The sequence below is a fragment of the Canis lupus genome, chromosome 7 (genome assembly GCF_048164855.1).
Source record: "Canis lupus baileyi chromosome 7, mCanLup2.hap1, whole genome shotgun sequence".
Taxonomy (NCBI): Eukaryota; Metazoa; Chordata; class Mammalia; order Carnivora; family Canidae; genus Canis; species Canis lupus.
The window spans coordinates 57,569,434-57,587,348 of record NC_132844.1 but is presented as its reverse complement, the minus strand read 5'-3'; the positions used below and the strand labels follow the sequence as shown (position 1 = coordinate 57,587,348).

At 38.0% G+C, this 17,915-nt stretch overlaps 1 protein-coding gene across 1 annotated transcript in view; it reads left to right on the top strand.

Annotated features, from left to right (window-relative positions):
- The window catches only part of MEP1A (meprin A subunit alpha), a 34,268-nt gene that overhangs the window by 9,383 nt on the left and 6,970 nt on the right, over positions 1–17,915 (top strand). Inside the window, exons 6-10 of the mRNA XM_072831596.1 lie at positions 3,996–4,113; positions 7,682–7,857; positions 12,175–12,396; positions 13,163–13,312; positions 16,269–16,484. Of these exons, the coding sequence (XP_072687697.1) occupies positions 3,996–4,113; positions 7,682–7,857; positions 12,175–12,396; positions 13,163–13,312; positions 16,269–16,484 (882 nt within the window). The remainder of the gene's footprint in view (positions 1–3,995; positions 4,114–7,681; positions 7,858–12,174; positions 12,397–13,162; positions 13,313–16,268; positions 16,485–17,915) is intronic.

Below are 17,915 nucleotides of genomic sequence, written 5' to 3'. Positions count from 1 at the left end.
GTCTAGCTAAATTGACTCATCATTTGAGGAAATTTCTCTTGGTAATTTTATAGTAATCCTCTTTATTTTGGAATCTAATTCCAAAATTTAAATATAGCTACACCAGCTTTTTAAAACTTACTGTTTTCACTGTGTATCTTTTTCAGGTTTTCACCCTTAACCTATCAATGTCTTTTGAGTGTCTTTTCTTCAGACAATATATATTTGAGTCTCACTTTTTTTTATCAAATATATCAACTTCTGAATTTCAATTGGAATATTTGGTCTATTTACATTTAATGTAATTATTGATATAAATTGATTTAGAAGTATCGGTTATTATTTGTCTCCTAGTTTTTATTTTATTCTTCTTTTCCTGCCTTCTTTTGGTTAAATCTAACAATTTGATATTTCATTTGGCTCTTGTAGTGGCTTTTTAGCTCAACCCTTTTGTCTTATTTTGTGAGGCTTTGTCACAGGAATTACACAATTTGTAGCCTTCACATGTAACAGTATACTTAGACTTAACAGTGTGCATTTTGCATAAAATATAAGCATTTTACAACAGTATCATTCCATTTATACCCCTTCCTTTCATGTATTGTTGGCTTATATATATTTTCAACCACATATTTTTATTTATTTGTTTATTTATTTATTTATTTATTTATTTTTTAAAGATTTTATTTATTCATTCACGAGAGACACACACACAGAGAGAGGCTGAGACACAGGCAGAGGGAGAAGCAGGCTCCATGCAGGGAGCCCGACGCGGGACTCGATCCCGAGTCTCTAGGATCACGCCCTGGGCTGAAGGCGGCGCTAAACCGCTGAGCCACCGGGGGCTGCCCAACCACATATTTTTATAAACCTCATAATACAGTGTTAACATTTTTTGCCCTTTAATCAGTTGTCTCAGAGTAATTAATGAAGAAAAGTAGTCTTTGTATTTGCTTTTATACTTGCAATTTCTGGTGGTGTTCATTCCTCCTGGAGATCTGAGTTCCTATCTGGTTTCTTTTCTCTTCAGCCTAAAGAACTTCCTCTACCATCTTTTTTTTTTTTAAGTAGGCTCCATAACCAATGTGGGGCCCAATATGGGGCTTGAACTCTCAACCCTGAGATCAAGACCCACGCTAGATCAAAAGGTCAATGCTTAACTGACTGAGTCACCCAGGCACCCCTTCCTTTAACATTTCTTGTTAAAAAAAAACAAAAAACAAATTCTCTTCTTTCTCCAAAATAATCTGTTTACTGTCTTCGTTTTGAAGGGCATTTTTTTTACTGGAAATAGAATTTAATTTAATAGGTTTTTATTCTTCTTTAAAGTTGTAATTATCGTCTTTTTCTTTTCCCCATTTTGTTATGAAAAATCTTAAATATATGAAAAGCTGAAAGAATTGTGCAGTGAACACTCATATACTCATCACCTACATTATACAAACAGCATTCTGCTATATTTGCTTTAACTTATTAATCCATCCTGTCCATCCTCCTATCCATCTATAGATGCATTCAATTTCTGATACATTTCAAAGTAAATTGCAGGGACAGTATGCTTTACTCCAAACACTGCGGCATGTGTATCTTTAACTAAAGTCTAATATTTGTTTATGGTTCTTTTTTCTGTAACTGTACATAGAGTAAAATGGATGGAGTCTTAAGTGTACAGTTCAATGAATTTTAAAATATTTATGAATCTTGTAACTTATACATTACACTTATACAATGTAAAAATATTCATGCAACTACTATTAAGATATGGAGCACTTTTATTATCCCAGAAAATTCTCTCATGTTCTTTCACAGTTATTCTTATCCTTTCAGAAATAACATTTTGTTGTTGTTTTATTTTTTTAAAAAGATTTTATTTATTTATTCACGAGAGACACACACAGAGAGAGAAAGAAACAAAGACACAGGCAGAGGGAGAAGCAGGCTCCATGCAGGGAGCCTGACGTGGGACTCGATCCCGGGTCTCCAGGATCACACCGTGGACCGAAGGCGGTGCTAAACCGCTGAGCCACCCAGGCTGCCTTTGTTGTGTTAATCATAGATGAGTTTGCCTGTTCTAGAATTTCATGCAAACAGACATATTTTATGCTTTTTTCAATTACTCAGTAAAATGTTTTTGAGATTCACGAATGTTGTTGTATGCATCAATAACTTTTCCTTTTTATTATTGAGTGGCATTCCATTGTATGAATACAGTATATGACAGCTTTTTCAACCAATCTCCTGTTGATAGACACCTGGGTTGATTCTATGCTTGAGTTTTTATGAATAACTTACTATGAACATTCTTGTACATGCCTGTTTTGAATATATGGTTTTATATTCATGTCTCCTGTGTAAATATCTAAAGTGAAATTGCTGGGTTATAATACAGATGTAGGTTTAGTGTTGGATCTCTTTTAAAGTACTTGTACCATTTTACAGACTTCGACAAACAATGAATGAATGTTCATTTACTCTACATCCTTGCCAAAATTCATTGTTGTTATTCTTTTTAATTCTAGCCATGCCGGTGAACATATAATGGCAATTAATTGTGGTTTTAGTCTACTTATTGCTGTTTTACTTTCTTTTTGTTTACTTATTGGTCATTTGTATGTCTTCCTTTGTGAATATCTGTTTAGATAGTTTGCCCATTAAAAAAATTAGTTATTTGTCTCTTCTACTTTGAGTTGTAGGAGTCCTTTATATATTCTAGATACAAGTCTTTTGTCAGATATGTATTTTGCAAATACAGTTACATTGTCTCTGGAGTATTTTCCTAACTTTTGTGGAAACTTAGCTGTCTTGGGTACAAATGTTTATATTATAAATGTTACTAAGAATAGATAAAATTTCATGAAAATCTTTCAGTAGGTTTAGTGCATACTCTTGTTGTTGTTATCTATGTTATTTCCACAAGTAATTTATTGATTATTCCACTGATTATTTATTTAATGACATTAATATAATCTTATGACATCTGAGCTGTGGAATCTCCAACTCGGTAGTTTATTAAATGAAATAAGGGCCAGGAAAACATAAGGTAAGTACTTTGTAAAGTGCTAAGAATTATAAACTCTGAGAGAATGCACAAAATCAAATTTACAACAAATACAACTTTATATAACCTAGCTTAATTTTTAACTTAGAGCTCTACTTTCAAGGAGTTGATGGGAGAGAAAAAAGAAAACACACATACTAAGTAAAATATAATCTCTATTCCTCTGGAGTATCTTTCCTCCCCACCTCATGCTTGTCTTACGCAATGCCAGGGTGTGTGTATGTGCGGTGAAAGGAAAAACATTTGATCATTGGTCACTGGTCCTAACCTACAGGTCACTAATAAGCCCCTACTGTTCTGGCCTCTTCAGATTCATTAGGCTTCTGCTGCTTTTGTTCCAAGTTTGGGTTATAAAAATATTTTCCAAGGCTGTTTCCAGTGCTACCTGTTTAGTCTTGTCATCTTTCCACATGTCTTGCAGGGAAGCAGGTTAACATCACATGTGCTTCTTATGCTTCCAGAACCCATAAACCTTTCTAAACTCTGCTCTCTTCCTCCAGCAAGAGGGGGTATCTTATTAGACTGGGGTTAGCACCATTCTTATTGCTTCTCTCCAAGTGCTTTATTTACATAGAAGACAGAAATGAGTTGCAATCATTTCTGTCTTCTGCTCTGCAGTGTGACTCTCCTGAGGCAGTGTACTCAGGATCTTCACTTGAATGAGGAAAGGGGGAGAGAGGAAATGAGGTAGTTTGTTTATAATTTTGTCCAACTACACATACAGGTATATTCTTATCATGTAGGTCTATTTACATTATGCATTTAAAGTTTGCACTTAATGTTTATGTACCCGACTAGTTTTGTAGTTTTAGTTTCCAAGGAATCTACTTACTACCAAAAAATGTAGACCATAGACCTCTGTGAATTTCATGTGGTGGCAAGATCTTCTCTAAACTATGTTATGTGTATTATCTAAGATCTAAGTAATGCTCATTGATATTTTTACTGGTTTCTGCAGGGCTGAATGCCAAAGGAGCCATTCTTTATGCTTTTGAAATGTTCCGCCTCAGGTCCTGTGTGGATTTCAAGCCCTATGAAGGAGAGAGCTCATATATCATATTTCAAAAGTTTGATGGGTAAGTATGAAATTTTACAGAGTATGTAATCATGCATTCTTTTGTTTATAAAACTGATACATGTCTTTCTTTATTTTTGATACATGTCTTTCAAAAGAAGAAACTAGGAAGAAACTAAAAGCAAAATCACATCTTTCTCAGTGAATTTTAAAATTCAATAACATTTTTAATGCCCTAGATGGAGAAGGAGTTGCTTAGACACCTCTGGGCCTAAGGAGATTTATTTCGATTCTTTTCCTGGGTTTAGGTCATGATTTAAATTACAGTACTTTTTCTAAACTCAGTTGTATTAAAATATAAATTATAAACCCCTTTTTATGGTATTCCTTTAAATTATGCTACTCTGTTGGCTGGATTTCTTTGAGAAGTTCTAGATGTAGTTTGTAGTTATTTATTTCCCAGGAAAAATAAATGGTATATCAAGAAAAAGTTTCTCTTTTTCAGTGGCATTTATGTCAATCAACCTGGGCTAGATGAGGCTGGAAAGCCAAGCTAACATCTGCCTTGATTGCATGTTTGTGTCTTTAAGGCCCAACTGGAGACATTCCTCCTGCTGCTCCCAGATTGCCTCTAGGTGTTGCCTGGATTTGGTTGTCTAGTTCTGCTAGTGTTTTTGTTAATTATGGATGGATAACAGAGATGAGGAAGGAAGTTAACACCTGCTTTTGCCCCTTAAGAAAAAAAAATGCAAAATATAGTAGAAAAAAAATAAAATTGTGATGACCACTTAGATACCAGTTAAGTACCTTACTTACTTGAGTAGTTGCTCTCTTGGCTCAGGCTTTTATTAAAACTCAAATTTATGTACACCTAGTATGTGCCGGGAAGTATGTTAGTCTCTAGATACAAAGAAGCATAAGACACAGTCTTAGTTCTCATAAGGTTTAGAGTTGGCAATTGGGGATAGTGGAGAGACAACAAGGAAATAGTTAGATATGCTATGAGGAGTGCTCTGAGCCACAAGAAGACATAGAGACAGAGGAGAAAGAGGGACAAAATGGGGTATGGGAAGGGAGGGAGACCCAGAGAGAAAGGGGAAAGGAAGAAGAAGGAAGAGAAGAGAGACAGAAGAACAAAAGCAAACACGAATCTGGCGTGCCTGGAGAACTCACTAAGTTCTGAGTGTCTGAAGCTTTACATGTAAGGGGCAGAGTGGTGGGCCATGGAGCCAGGACCATAAACAAGAACCTGTTCAGAGATAAACCATATATGAGGAAATCCACCATTCTGTGCATGATTTATGATATGCTCAGGTTTCCATTTTAGAAAAATTACTCTAGCAACAGTGGATAAAGAATTGAAGTGGCAGCATGACTGGTGGCAGGAGACCAATTAAAGAATGTCCCAACTGTCCAGGACAGAAATAAAAAGGGACCTGCACTGAAGAAGAGTAGTTGAAATGAAGGAGCAGGACTGGATTTCAGAACTATGAAAACAGGGGACTTCTCAGAAGCTGGTTGTTAGGGGGCACCTGGGTGGCTCAGTGGTTGAGCATCTGCTTTTGGCTCAGGTCGTGATCTTGGGGTAGTTCTTAGTTCATGTGAGGGGTTAAGAAGAAAGAGGAATCAAGGGTGTCTGTTTGATTTTTGATTCAATGACTGTCGAGTAGTAACTTCATCCTCCGAGCCTGGCAATACTGTCAGAAGAACCACTTTAGGGATAAGATAGTCAATGTGTTTCTGAACATGTCCTGAGGTTCTTGTGGGTCACGTAAGTGGAGATAACCAATAGTATTTGCACAGTTTCTTTTCATGTGAAGGAAAAACATGTAAAGTATAGCTTGGGCCTTGCCAAGAACACAGATTTTGGAGGTTCTCTGTTTTTGACCTTTTCGTCTTGTCCCTTGGCAACATTTTAGCTTCAAGAAAGTGCCAAAGCCTTTAGTTATTTATTGAAGACTTCAGGGAAAAAAAAGTTCATTTTCTTAACACTTTTATATCCACTTTTAGCTACCACTGTCTTTTCTCTCTCTCTCTCTTAAAAATAAAACTAAGCTAATGTGATCACTTTCCAAAAGTTCTTTCCTTCCTAGTGAAATTCTGTCTTCTTTCCAGTTTTTAACTAAATCCCTGAAGTACTTGATAAAGAGGTAGGTCAACTTTGAGGGACATTCTCTGTAAAATCTGAATCTGGGAGATTCTTACTGCCTGTGGCCAGGAGGGGTCTCTGTTACATTTAAATTAGGGGAAGGGAAAAAGAGAGGAAGAAGGTCAGTTGCAGGGGGGAGAAGCTGCACCAAAGTGCCCCAAATCCTTCAGGGTTCTGGTCCCCTGAAGCAAGATGTTAACTGGGTTCTTTTAGAAAGACAACGGAAAAGATTGAAAGCTGCAGAGTTGTGGCATTTTTGCAACTTACATATTTCCATTGGAGGAGGGATGTTAAAAAAAAAAAGGTAAATAGTAAGTGCTTCCTCTGGATTTCGGATATTTCACGGAGTCAACTGATTTGGTAATGAAATGCTACTGTCAGAGAGGCAAATAGATCATGACCATGTTTGCATAACTCAGTGAGGTTACAAAAGATCATTGATTGTATTCTTAAAATTGGTGAATTTCATGGTATGGAAGTTATACCTTAACATGTTATTAGAAGATAATTAAGATCTACCTCAGAGTAGAAATCAAATCCATTAGCATTTGAGGGTATATGGTATTAACAATCTCCAGGAAGATGATGGCAAAGTAAGACAATGTGATTGTCACCAAAGAACTTGGAGTCCATTGGTCTCTTTTAAAATTATGAGCAAATCTCTGAATCTGTTGAGCACTGGTTAGAGTATAGATCCTCTTCCACAACTTAAAGCAGATAAGGAAACAATTCATGGAAGGCTTTGGATTTGCTAAGAGAGGTGAAAAGTTGGATTTATAAAAAAAAAGAAAAGACAAAATAATTGGGGAAAAAAGGGGAGCAAAATGCTGCACCATGTGGAATTTAGAGAATCTGGGAGAAGATCATGAATCTACTGTTTTTTTTTGAGAAGTTATGGGTCCTTCTTGCCCAGAGCCCTTCAGAAATGGTAGGTGGCCAGCTATGTGCTTTCATAACTCTGCAGATCCACTGACAGCCAAAGAAATGAATTGGCTTCTTCAATGCGGTTCTTGTTTGTGATCAAAGAACTTATACCTGTCCATTTAGGAAATTTGAAAATTCATTTAAGTATAAAGAAGAAAATTTAAATCACCCATAGCCACCACCTAGAGACAACTTAATACTGTGGTACAAAAGCAATGGTATTATTCTGTGGAATGCCCTTTGGGTTTGTGAAGGTGAGAAAGGATGCCAACTTTTACTTCTTTCTACCTGGTGCATTATTAGGATTGATTTGCCTCTGAGAATATGTCACTTCGATAATGCACCACAACTTTCAAAGCCTGCTTATTATTTCCTCCAGGAAATGTTGCTCATTTAGCCAGTCCCCTATTTTGAACTATTAGCTTATGAGGATGCTACTGATAATTTCTTTTTTAAATCAAACCTAACTTCCTTCAAATTTGTGTTCTGGAACCCTGTGAGTTACAGCCCCTTCAGAGTTCTTTAGGAGAAAATTTCCCTCTTCTCTTCTTTAAAGATGCTGGTCTGAGGTTGGCGATCAACACGTGGGACAGAACCTTTCCATTGGCCAAGGATGTGACTATAAGGCCATTATTGAACATGAGATCCTCCATGCTTTGGGATTTTACCATGAGCAGTCAAGAACTGACCGAGATGACTATGTGAACATCTGGTGGGATGAAATTCTTCCAGGTGTGTAGAATCCCAAGTACTTGGGTGGGATTTGCTGTCATCTTTATCACTTGCTGGGACCAACCCTGGGATGTCCAGTCTCATCTGTGTGCAGATAGAAGCATCAGCTGGGAACACAGATAGGAAAAGGATTTGTTGGCCTTTCCTGTGGGCTGTGCTCATCTGATTATAACTGACACCAGATAAGGGCCTTAGGGAATTGTATATGTTGGCTAACTCAATGTTAACTGAAACTTAATCAGAAACTTTTGCTTTGTTTCAGTGTTTTCATTGAAAAGCTATCTAAAATGCTGTCTATTTTCCTGTTGTAGTAAACTGACATCCTCTGAGGATGTCATAGTCATTTTTCCGGATGTGAGATCACATGTAGGTCTAGGAGTCTGCATGAAGTTTAGTTGAACATCCGATGACCCTAATATATACTCAAGAACTTTCTTGGTGCTTTACCAAATCAATGATAGGTGTTTAAAAACAAAATAAAACAACAACAAAAATAAATTCTTTCATTTGAAATTGTCACTTCAATTGTGTTCATTCTGGCTGATAGCCTGAGTTCTAGTTAACCAAAATTTACTGGCCTTTCTTACTCCTGTCTTACTCCTTCCTCTCTTCTAAGTACCTCTCTCCTTCTGCCTCCAGCCACATTATGCAAAGGATAATACAGTCTCAGTTCACTTATTGTTAGTCAAGTATGTTATTCTAACAATTTTTGTGTTCCTTAGCTTCTTTAGACCTCCTTGGATGCCACCTTTCCTAGTTGTTTGAGACAACTAAGTAAAGTGTTTTTGAGCATACTAAACACTTAAAAAATTATTTATTTATTTAAGAGAGAGCATGAGCAGGGGGAGGGGCAGAGGGAGCCTGAAGCCTTGCAGCTGATCCCAGGACCCTGAGATCCCAAGATCCTGAGATCATGACCTGAGCTGAAGGCAGACACTTAAACCAACTGACCCACCCAGGCGACACCCCGCCCCTTTTTATAGATTTTGTTTAATTATTTGGGAGAGAGAAATTGAGAAAAAACACTTTTATTGATCAGTTTCCCAATGTGCTGGGGAACAAAGTCAGTATTGTGTTTCTGAAAGCACCTGGTTTTTATTTAGGAATTAGTTCAGGAAGTGGAAAAACATTCTTTTTGGCAGCAAATTATTAATAAAACCTTAATGTATTAAAATGCCTCATCTATTACCATATGTGGCTTTCACAAAGCAAATAATTGCTTTATAATTATCTGTTTTAGTTAGATTCTAATTTCATATATGAGTTCATATATAGCAGTGTATTTATAATGATTTTATATTTAGGGACTTGTAAGATCTTGTCATACTTTAAAATTAAATACAAAGCTCCAAAGAGCTTCTGCCAAAACTAACTAATTTTGAAGTAAGGTGGATCAACGGTTCTCACATGAGGTAGGGTTAGGGATGGCTAATCATATCAAAATCACCTAAAGGGTTTCTCAATCTGGGTCCTTCCCACTACCTCATATTCTGATATGTCTATGAATGTGAAGTGGTGAGGAAAGAAGGAAAACTGTGTGGTTTGTGAAGACCTGATACAGCCAGGATTGACCCTGCACACACACACACACACACACACACACACACACACACTTCTATCCATCTTACCACCCAACCACTGAGCTAGAGATCAAGTAATATTCTTCTTTGCCTCCCAGTCCAATCTAGAAAAGTATTGTGGGTATTCCCCTAGACCTGAAATAACAGATCAAATTTATTGTATTTGTCTCCTGGATGTAATAGTGTTATAACCGGGTCTCTATAGGAGGTGAAAGAGAGTAGGGTCACTGGTCAAAGGATCTAATCTCCACTTGCAAGACTCGGGGCACTATTTGACTGTCTGTACATGCCTAGAGACTTGGATTTCCTACTTTCCTATACATAAACTTGGTTCTGTTGAATGTCAAATAAGGATGTAGAAAACATTCATGTTTTTAAGTATAAAGAACACAATGATTAGTGCTTTTAAAATGATTTTCAGCCAAATGAAGGTCTCTTTCTCAGAAGGAGCCAACACATTTGCCAGTGTAATTTTCAGACTTGCTCAGTTCTTAGTTGAACATGATTTACCCAACATGTGTTGCTTATTCCTATCTATATTTTCATCAGGTATAATTCCATTTACCTAAATGTCCTGAACTGTTCTCAAATGACATGTCAGATCAATAAGATGGTAAGCAAGGGCAGTATTCTTGCTCAGGTAATTTATAACTTTCTTTGCATCTTGTCTTCAGTTGATGACAATCTTACCCTTCAACCTAAGGCAATACTGCGCTGGCAATGTAGTTCTGTCCTCAAATACATCTCCCATCTCTTAAGCCAGAATTGTGTTTTCTGAATCTGTTCTCTTAAACCAAGGAAAGACTTCAATTTCTAAGGTCTAGCAGGAGCCCACAGACTACAGCCTGTGGGCCATATTCACAGCCATGCCCATTTATTTACATATTTTCTATGGTTGCTTTTGTGCTACAATGGCAGAGTTGAGCAGTTGTGTCAAAGACCATATATCTTGCAAAGTCAAAAATATTTTCTATCTGACCATTTACAAAAGATTTGCTGACTGGCCTCTGGTTTACAGTATCACTTCCTCTTCTAGGCGCTCAGCTTTAAGTTCCCTGAAGGCAGGACCTTGCCTGTCCTAACCACTGCCAGGGGCCACCACTACTTAGCACAACTCCCAGTACGTAGAGAGTAGGCCCAGCAAGAATGTGTTGAATACAATTTTTAAAAAATTATTCAAAACAGAATCCTTGAATGATAAAGAATAAAGTGATCTATCTATTCTAACTTGTTAATTTTAGTGACAGTCAAGGAAAACCTATCCAGTGAATTTGAATGTTCTGTTCTTTTTTTTTTTTTTTTTTTTGAATGTTCTGTTAAGATTTCACAAGGAGTAACCAGGAGAGCCCAGACCAAGCCCCAGTCCTCACACCAGCTGGATATTCTTTACAGTTCTATCCCATAAGTTAGGACAACCTGGGGCCAAATGCTCTGGAAGGAATTACTTTCCACTCCTGTTTGAGTCATTTATTTCTTACAGTCCTGGGCCACCTTTGAAAATGTTTTGATCCCTTTCAAGTTAAGTCTCCATGAAATCCCATGAGTTGGGAGGATGAAACACTGGTATTCTCATTTTACGGTTAAAACAAAGTTTTGATCAGTTGTGTTCATTGGCTTTTCCAAAAGCATTTGGAAACTCCCTCCAGCACCTGCTGGACCACTGCCCGGTAGGCCCATGTTGCATGGGTCTTCTTCACTCCTAAATGCACCTGCATTGATGTCTTTGCAAGGTGGTTACATTTTCTTCTAATTGTTAAAAATGACTAGATGGGAAGCTAGAAAAGGAAAACATGAAGATGGGAAGTCATGATGAGGGAGTCATGAGCATTCTCATTAAGTTTTCCTGTCACTCCCTAAGAAGGAAATTGAAAATCTGTGAACTTCTCATTATTGCAACTGAAACAGTAAATTCCTGATGGCTAGTGGATTAAAAGAACATCTGTTCGGTTTCTCATTTCAGCATTCCACATTGCAACATATATTATCTTACTTGCACTAATCTCATAAAGATCTTTTCCTCTTCTATTTTGAAAGGAAAGTCAATGTTCTTCTTCCTATTTTATTTTTCTCTCCATGAGGCTATTTCTGGAAAAGGATGTGAACCTTAACTGACAGGATACCCCTTTCTTGGCAGTTGCTGACTTTTCCCTCTGCCCCTTGGTCTTCCTTTCTCTAACCCATGAAAGAGCTGGCCAGGTACAGCTTTTGGTGGATGAGGTACTTGCCTATTAGCAAGATGTACCAATCCTGAATATTCTCCTGAATTCAAAAATTCCTTTTCCAGCCATTTGGAACGCCTGCCTCCACTTTGATATTATATCTTCTCTTCCTTAAAACTTTACATGTACACATACACACATATTTATTTATTCCTTTACTTGTAAAATGAACATTTGACTTAAATATATACATATATTTAATAATTTGTATGTAAAATTTATATATTAATTATAGCATTCCTTTTTATATTTATTTTTGAATATATTTTTAACTTTTATAAGTGTATGTACTACTGTATAAAATACTAATATATTATTCATTACTTACTATTAATAATATGTGTTTATTTTATATATATCATACTAGTTATAAACTATGTTAATATGTATATATATTTAAATCAACTCTTCATTCTTTTTCTTTTCTTTCTTTTTTGTCTCTGGGTCTCTGCTTAAGTATCTAGTCAAAGAGGACAGGAGAGGGGAAATAATATAACTGGATTCTCTCTCTCTGATAGGTTACGAGCACAACTTTAACACCTATGATGACACCTTCATCACAGACCTCAACACACCTTATGACTATGAGTCTTTGATGCACTACGAGCCTTTTTCATTTAATAAGAATGAAAGTGCTCCTACCATCACGGCCAAGATCCCTGAGTTTAACACCATCATTGGACAGCGACTGGATTTCAGTGCCACTGATTTGGAGAGGCTGAACCGAATGTACAATTGCAGTGAGTACTGATAGGTCTGAACAGTAGGTAAAAAAAAACCTCAAAGAGTTTCCCCCAGCCCTTCAGTTTCCCATACATTTCCCTTCACTATTTCTTCCTGTTTTAGTTAAGGAAATTGGACAAATTACATAGGCTAGTTTATCTCTAGAGTAGAAAAGATTGTAACACCCACCTCATTATAGGATAATTATGAAAATCAAAGATGTGATTGTGTTTTACAAAGTAAAAGTGTTGGACTGATGATATAAGGAGCTGTGATTGTCTAACATCTTCAGCTTCCTTTTGAAAGGTGCACCCTTATGTAACTCAGGATAAGGGATGAGCTTGAAACTATCTTTTATCCTGAAAATTTCTTTGCCCAATTTAGTTGTTCTAGAGTCATCTAGTGCTCAGAGATGGGATGTTTTCTAAGATGACTCTATTAGTCTTCAGAGACACATTTTTAAAATTCTGTTCAACATATATGTGCAGAAGACCTACTAAGTACAAAGACCTATTTGGTACCTCCTTCCTGATCTAAAGGAGTTCTTGGTTGACATTTACAGCAAAGTATGATGACATTTATCATTTGACTCTTGTGAGGTGGGTAGGGCTACATCTATGTTGGACGTTCTAAGACATAAGGGTGACAACAGGATTTGCATTTGAGGAAAGTCAAGAAAATGTGCTGGATGTAAACAATGCGGTCTTTTTAGCTTAAGACATTAGATAACCTGAAATAAAATGACTAAAATTTTTAACCAGGTGACAAAAATATCATTTGCAGCCACAACTCACACACTTTTGGACCATTGTGCTTTTGAGAAGGCAAACATCTGTGGGATGATTCAGGGTACCAGAGATGATGCTGACTGGGTCCATGAGGACAGCACTAAGCCTGGAGAAGTAGATCACACTTTGGTGGGACGATGCACAGGTAAGTGAAGGCAGAAAGTAAGCACACTGACGTGGTCCACCAGGTTCAATTTGAATATGACAGCTTACATGTTTTGCCTCAGTTGAAATGTTAGTTATCAAACTTGGAAATCCAAACAAGCACAAAGACTGTTTCTCATATCTTAATTATTAACTCAATAAAAAGTATGCAGGTTCTGGGCATGCCAAAGAAAGATGCATTTAAATGATGACAAAGCTAATACAGACATGTGGTTGATAAGGCATGATTTTGTAAATAAAGGTAAAATATCTAGAGCAGAGCCCTCCCATAGAACCATAATGCAAACCACATGCATAACGTGGAATTTTCTAGGAGCCATATAAAAAGAAACGAGAAATTCTTTTTAATGATACATTTTATTTAACTCTCTATATCCAAAATATTAGCATTTTTAACAGAATTTTTTAAAGATTTTATTTATTCATGAGAGACAGAGAGAGAGAGAGAGAGAGAGAGAGAGGCAGAGACAGAGGCAGAGGGAGAAGCAGGCTCCCTACAGGGAGCCTGATGTGGGACTGGATCCCGGGTCTCCAGGATCACACCATGGGCCGAAGGCAGGCACTAAACTGCCGAGCCACCCAGGGATCCCCAGTATTAGCATTTTGATATGTAATCAGTAGTAAAGTTATTAATAAGCTACTCCACACTTTCTATACTAGAAAGGTATTTGAAATCTGATGTGTAGTTTACCCCTATAGCACATCTCAGTTTGGACTGGCCACAATTCAAATACTCAGTAGCCACAGAGGTCTGATAGCATACATTGAATGACATGGCTCCAGATAGTTCTTACGTGTGGTTTGTATAGTGAAAAAGCTGTAAAATCACACAGACCTGGATTTGAAGTCTGGCTTCACAACCTGCTAATTCTAACCACAGATAGTTGTTTTTGTTGGTGTTGTTTTTTAAGTCTCTGCTTTTGTAAGCCTCTCTGACCATTCCAGGATATTGATACTTACCAGTGAGTTTGGAAGGAGCTAATGCATAGAGAGCCTCCAGCTGCAGACCCAGCAGCTTCCCTCTCCATTTTCTTCCAACTTCCCTTTCTGTCTAGAGGTTCCACTTATATTTTTATTTCCATTTTAGCATCTTTCTATTTTGTGCCTGCCCCAGAAATAATCCTGACCCTACAGACTATAATCAGTTTTTAAAAGCTAGACTGTTACAAAGTCCCTTAGTAACTGTGTGAAGTTGGCCCCTTCCCAAAAGGTACCCAGCTTGTCACCCATGCCAGGCTGTTGGGGTCAGAGTTCACAAGCAATTGCCACCTTTCCTCCAGCCTTGACAAAAGGCGAAAATTTCTCACCCATCATATTATCAAACACATAATCTCAAGTGTCTGAATTTCTTTCTAAATTTCCATCATAGCTTCTCATCCAATCTCTTCTGTGGACTTGCTACTAGGCTAGTATACCATTCCTAGCTAAACAGAAGAGTGACTGTCATATGAAGGAACACATTAGAACAGTGTTCCAGCACCTTACTAGGAAAAGAAAAGACCATACCTCAGAAGAAATATCTAGAAAAGTTTTACCAGTCATCATGCTTCTTCCACAAGAGGCATTTAATGGGAGTGCATTCCCTCTGTTAGAGAGCACCAATGGTGTTGAGATAGATGTGTATACTCAAAGAGCACAAAAGATCACTTGGGATAGAAGGCACCTCCCATTTGAAACCAGGAGAGATGAATGGATACCTTCGAGCTAGTGGCAGTGCCTGGGCAAGAACTCAGGTCTCTTGACTACCAAGTGTGGGTTATTAGGCTTTCATTTCCTACCCATGAGCATATCTGCTTGGAATTCCTCAGCAAGGACCATCTGGAGATCTTAGCCATGTGAGTTCTTATTTTATTTAACCCAAGCACTCAGTAATTCACAATGCGGAGAGCTCAGGCTAGCAAGTTCAAGAAAATATAATTTTTCCAGATGTAATATAAATGATAAAGCCATTATATATTTTTAAGCTTTAAGTAGAAAGCCTATTCAAAAGCTGATGCTTGCTGCCGTCATGGAAGGTACGATGCCTCATGGATGAGGCAGGATGAAGCGGAAAGTCATGTCGCCAAAGTACCTAGAACTGTACTAGATGCTCACTTCATTTTTACTTTATGAGATATTTTGAGTGGATTCTTTAGTAAGAAGTTGAATTCTGGAGTACAGTTTAAAGGACTTCTTTATATGCAAGGATTGTTCTTTGTGCTTTACTCTGATGTGACAATCGATTTTCTAAATGACATTTTCCTTTAGCTGCCTGCGTATTTGGGAGGAGAGAGTTCTGAGATATAGGAGTTGAGCATACCCAAGCTTGGTTACAAGCAGACACTTTTCACCCTTGTTTTCAGTGTTCTTTCGAGCCTTCTTTACATTCAAGAGAAATCTTCATGTAGTCCCTCAATATGCCTTGAATGTCCCTCTTATGACACAGTAAAGTTGACTCTTTGCTACCGATAATGCATCCAATTACAGGCTAGAAACAGGTGAGACTGAACCCTTATCGTTGTGAATATTTCTATTCCAAGTCCTAAACATTGGAATCCCATAGTCTGTCACACAACTAAAAGATCAGCTCTTTTCCTTGGAGTGAAATCTCTAAACAGGAAAGCCAATAAGAAAATTGTATTCATCTCAGAGGCGCTAAATTCCATCAACCTTCTCTTTGATGGAATTAGCCTGTGTCTCCTTAAGTCAGAGGTATACAGTTCACAAGCTTGGGGGCAAAGGCATCAAGAGAGGCAGTGGAGAGCTGGGCCTCCGGCCAGGGAATCTGTCCGTGGAGACAGAACGAAGACAAACCACCTTGGTTTCGTTATCCCCACAAGAGTCCTGGCCTTGGTTGCCCGGGAAATGGCTGTGGCTCACTACCCCACTTGGCAGGAGTCCGGGGCCCCCGGGGTGCGGGCAGCTGGAGAGGGGTCATTGGGCTGCTCTCACCGCAGGTGCTGGCTACTTCATGCACTTCAGCACCAGCTCGGGGATGGCAGAAGAGGCAGCCCTGCTGGAGTCTCGGATTCTTTACCCCAAGAGGAAGCAGCAGTGCCTGCAGTTTTTCTACAAAATGACAGGAAGCCCTTCCGATCGACTCGTCGTCTGGATCAGGAGGGATGACAGCACCGGCAATGTGCGCAAGCTGGTCAAAGTGCAGACCTTCCGAGGTACCTGGAGACATTCATGGGGGCGCCGATTCGGCTTAAATCTGGGGTCCCACTCCTTCCTCTCCCTCCCCTTCCCCTCTCTTTGTTACTTCTTCTCCTCTTCCTCCTCCCTCTTGTTCCTCTCTAGTCCTCCACCTCCCTCATCCTCTTCTAAGAGCCCAGCATAGCATCTGGTACCTTTTAACCTCTCAATGGGTATTTCAGCCACTCGGAAATCAGACACCGCATCGGGTATTTGGGTGAAGCTGAAATATGCTTTTGGAAGAGGCCGATCAGAAAATAGAAATCCAATTATCACTGCAGCTCTGGAGACAGCCAGGGCAGAGAAAATGGGCAATTCAGGGCTAGAGCTGGAAGCAGAAGGGAAGTGGGAGCTGATGCTGCTACTGAGAGTGGTTTGGTAGTTGACAAGTGTTTCTGCATCTGTTTCCAAAAAACTGAATGAATAGCGTTATTTAATACACTGAACTAACTTGAAGCCAACTTATAGAGTTGGAAGGAAATAGGACATGTGTATATATTAACTTCATTACCATAATTTAAATATTCCTAAATGTTATTTTATGTATTTTTTTAAGAGGGTCAGTATGAAAATACTAAGCTAGGTAGTTGGGTTTGAGGGTAATCTGGGTGTAAATCGAGATCCAGGGTTATAAAGTTAAGTTTTTACATTCTTTTGTGGTGGTGGTGGTGGTGGTTCATTCACAATCAGAAAAGGAGAGGCACCCATTCCTATTTTTCCATTCAACAAAGAATTTCTCAATTAACATAAGTCCGGAGAGGGGAAGCATCATTTGAGTACTTCTAGAAGAAGCTGTTGCTCTTGAAATGTGGAAGCTTCCTTAGAGGTCACTCTTTAGAACAGGTGCCTGAATCACCTCTACCCAGGCCCTCTTTGGGCTACCTAGGAATGCTACAGGTAATGGTTTCGAGGGGTTCACTTTTCTGGCTGCAATGTGTAGAGCATCTTTATCAAATGATGGATGACAGCTAGGTGCCCTTTAAGAGTTGAGAATTTGCTATGTTATCAAGGATTGTACATATTTAATGAGAAAATGAATTAGAGCCTTGGTAATATTGATGGGATCTATTATTGCTCACTTCTATATAAAGCTGGAAATGCTATCCTCATAAGCATAGCATCAGCCAAACAACCTTCTTATGCTTAACTCAGTTCCCTACACTGCTATGCTTTGAGTTGCAATGAATTCAAAGTGTGTCTCTGTTCAAAGTTTCCTAGAAGTGCCATATGAATGGATTTTTAAAGTAGCTCATTCTGATACTGGCTCGTAAATGAAGCTTTTCTAAAAGATTAGTTGAATATCATTTAATGTTTATGTGATATTCAACTTAAGATATTTATAGCTTAAAAATTTAAACATATGGACATTTTTATTTTATTTTATATGTGTATTATATTTTTCCAATTTT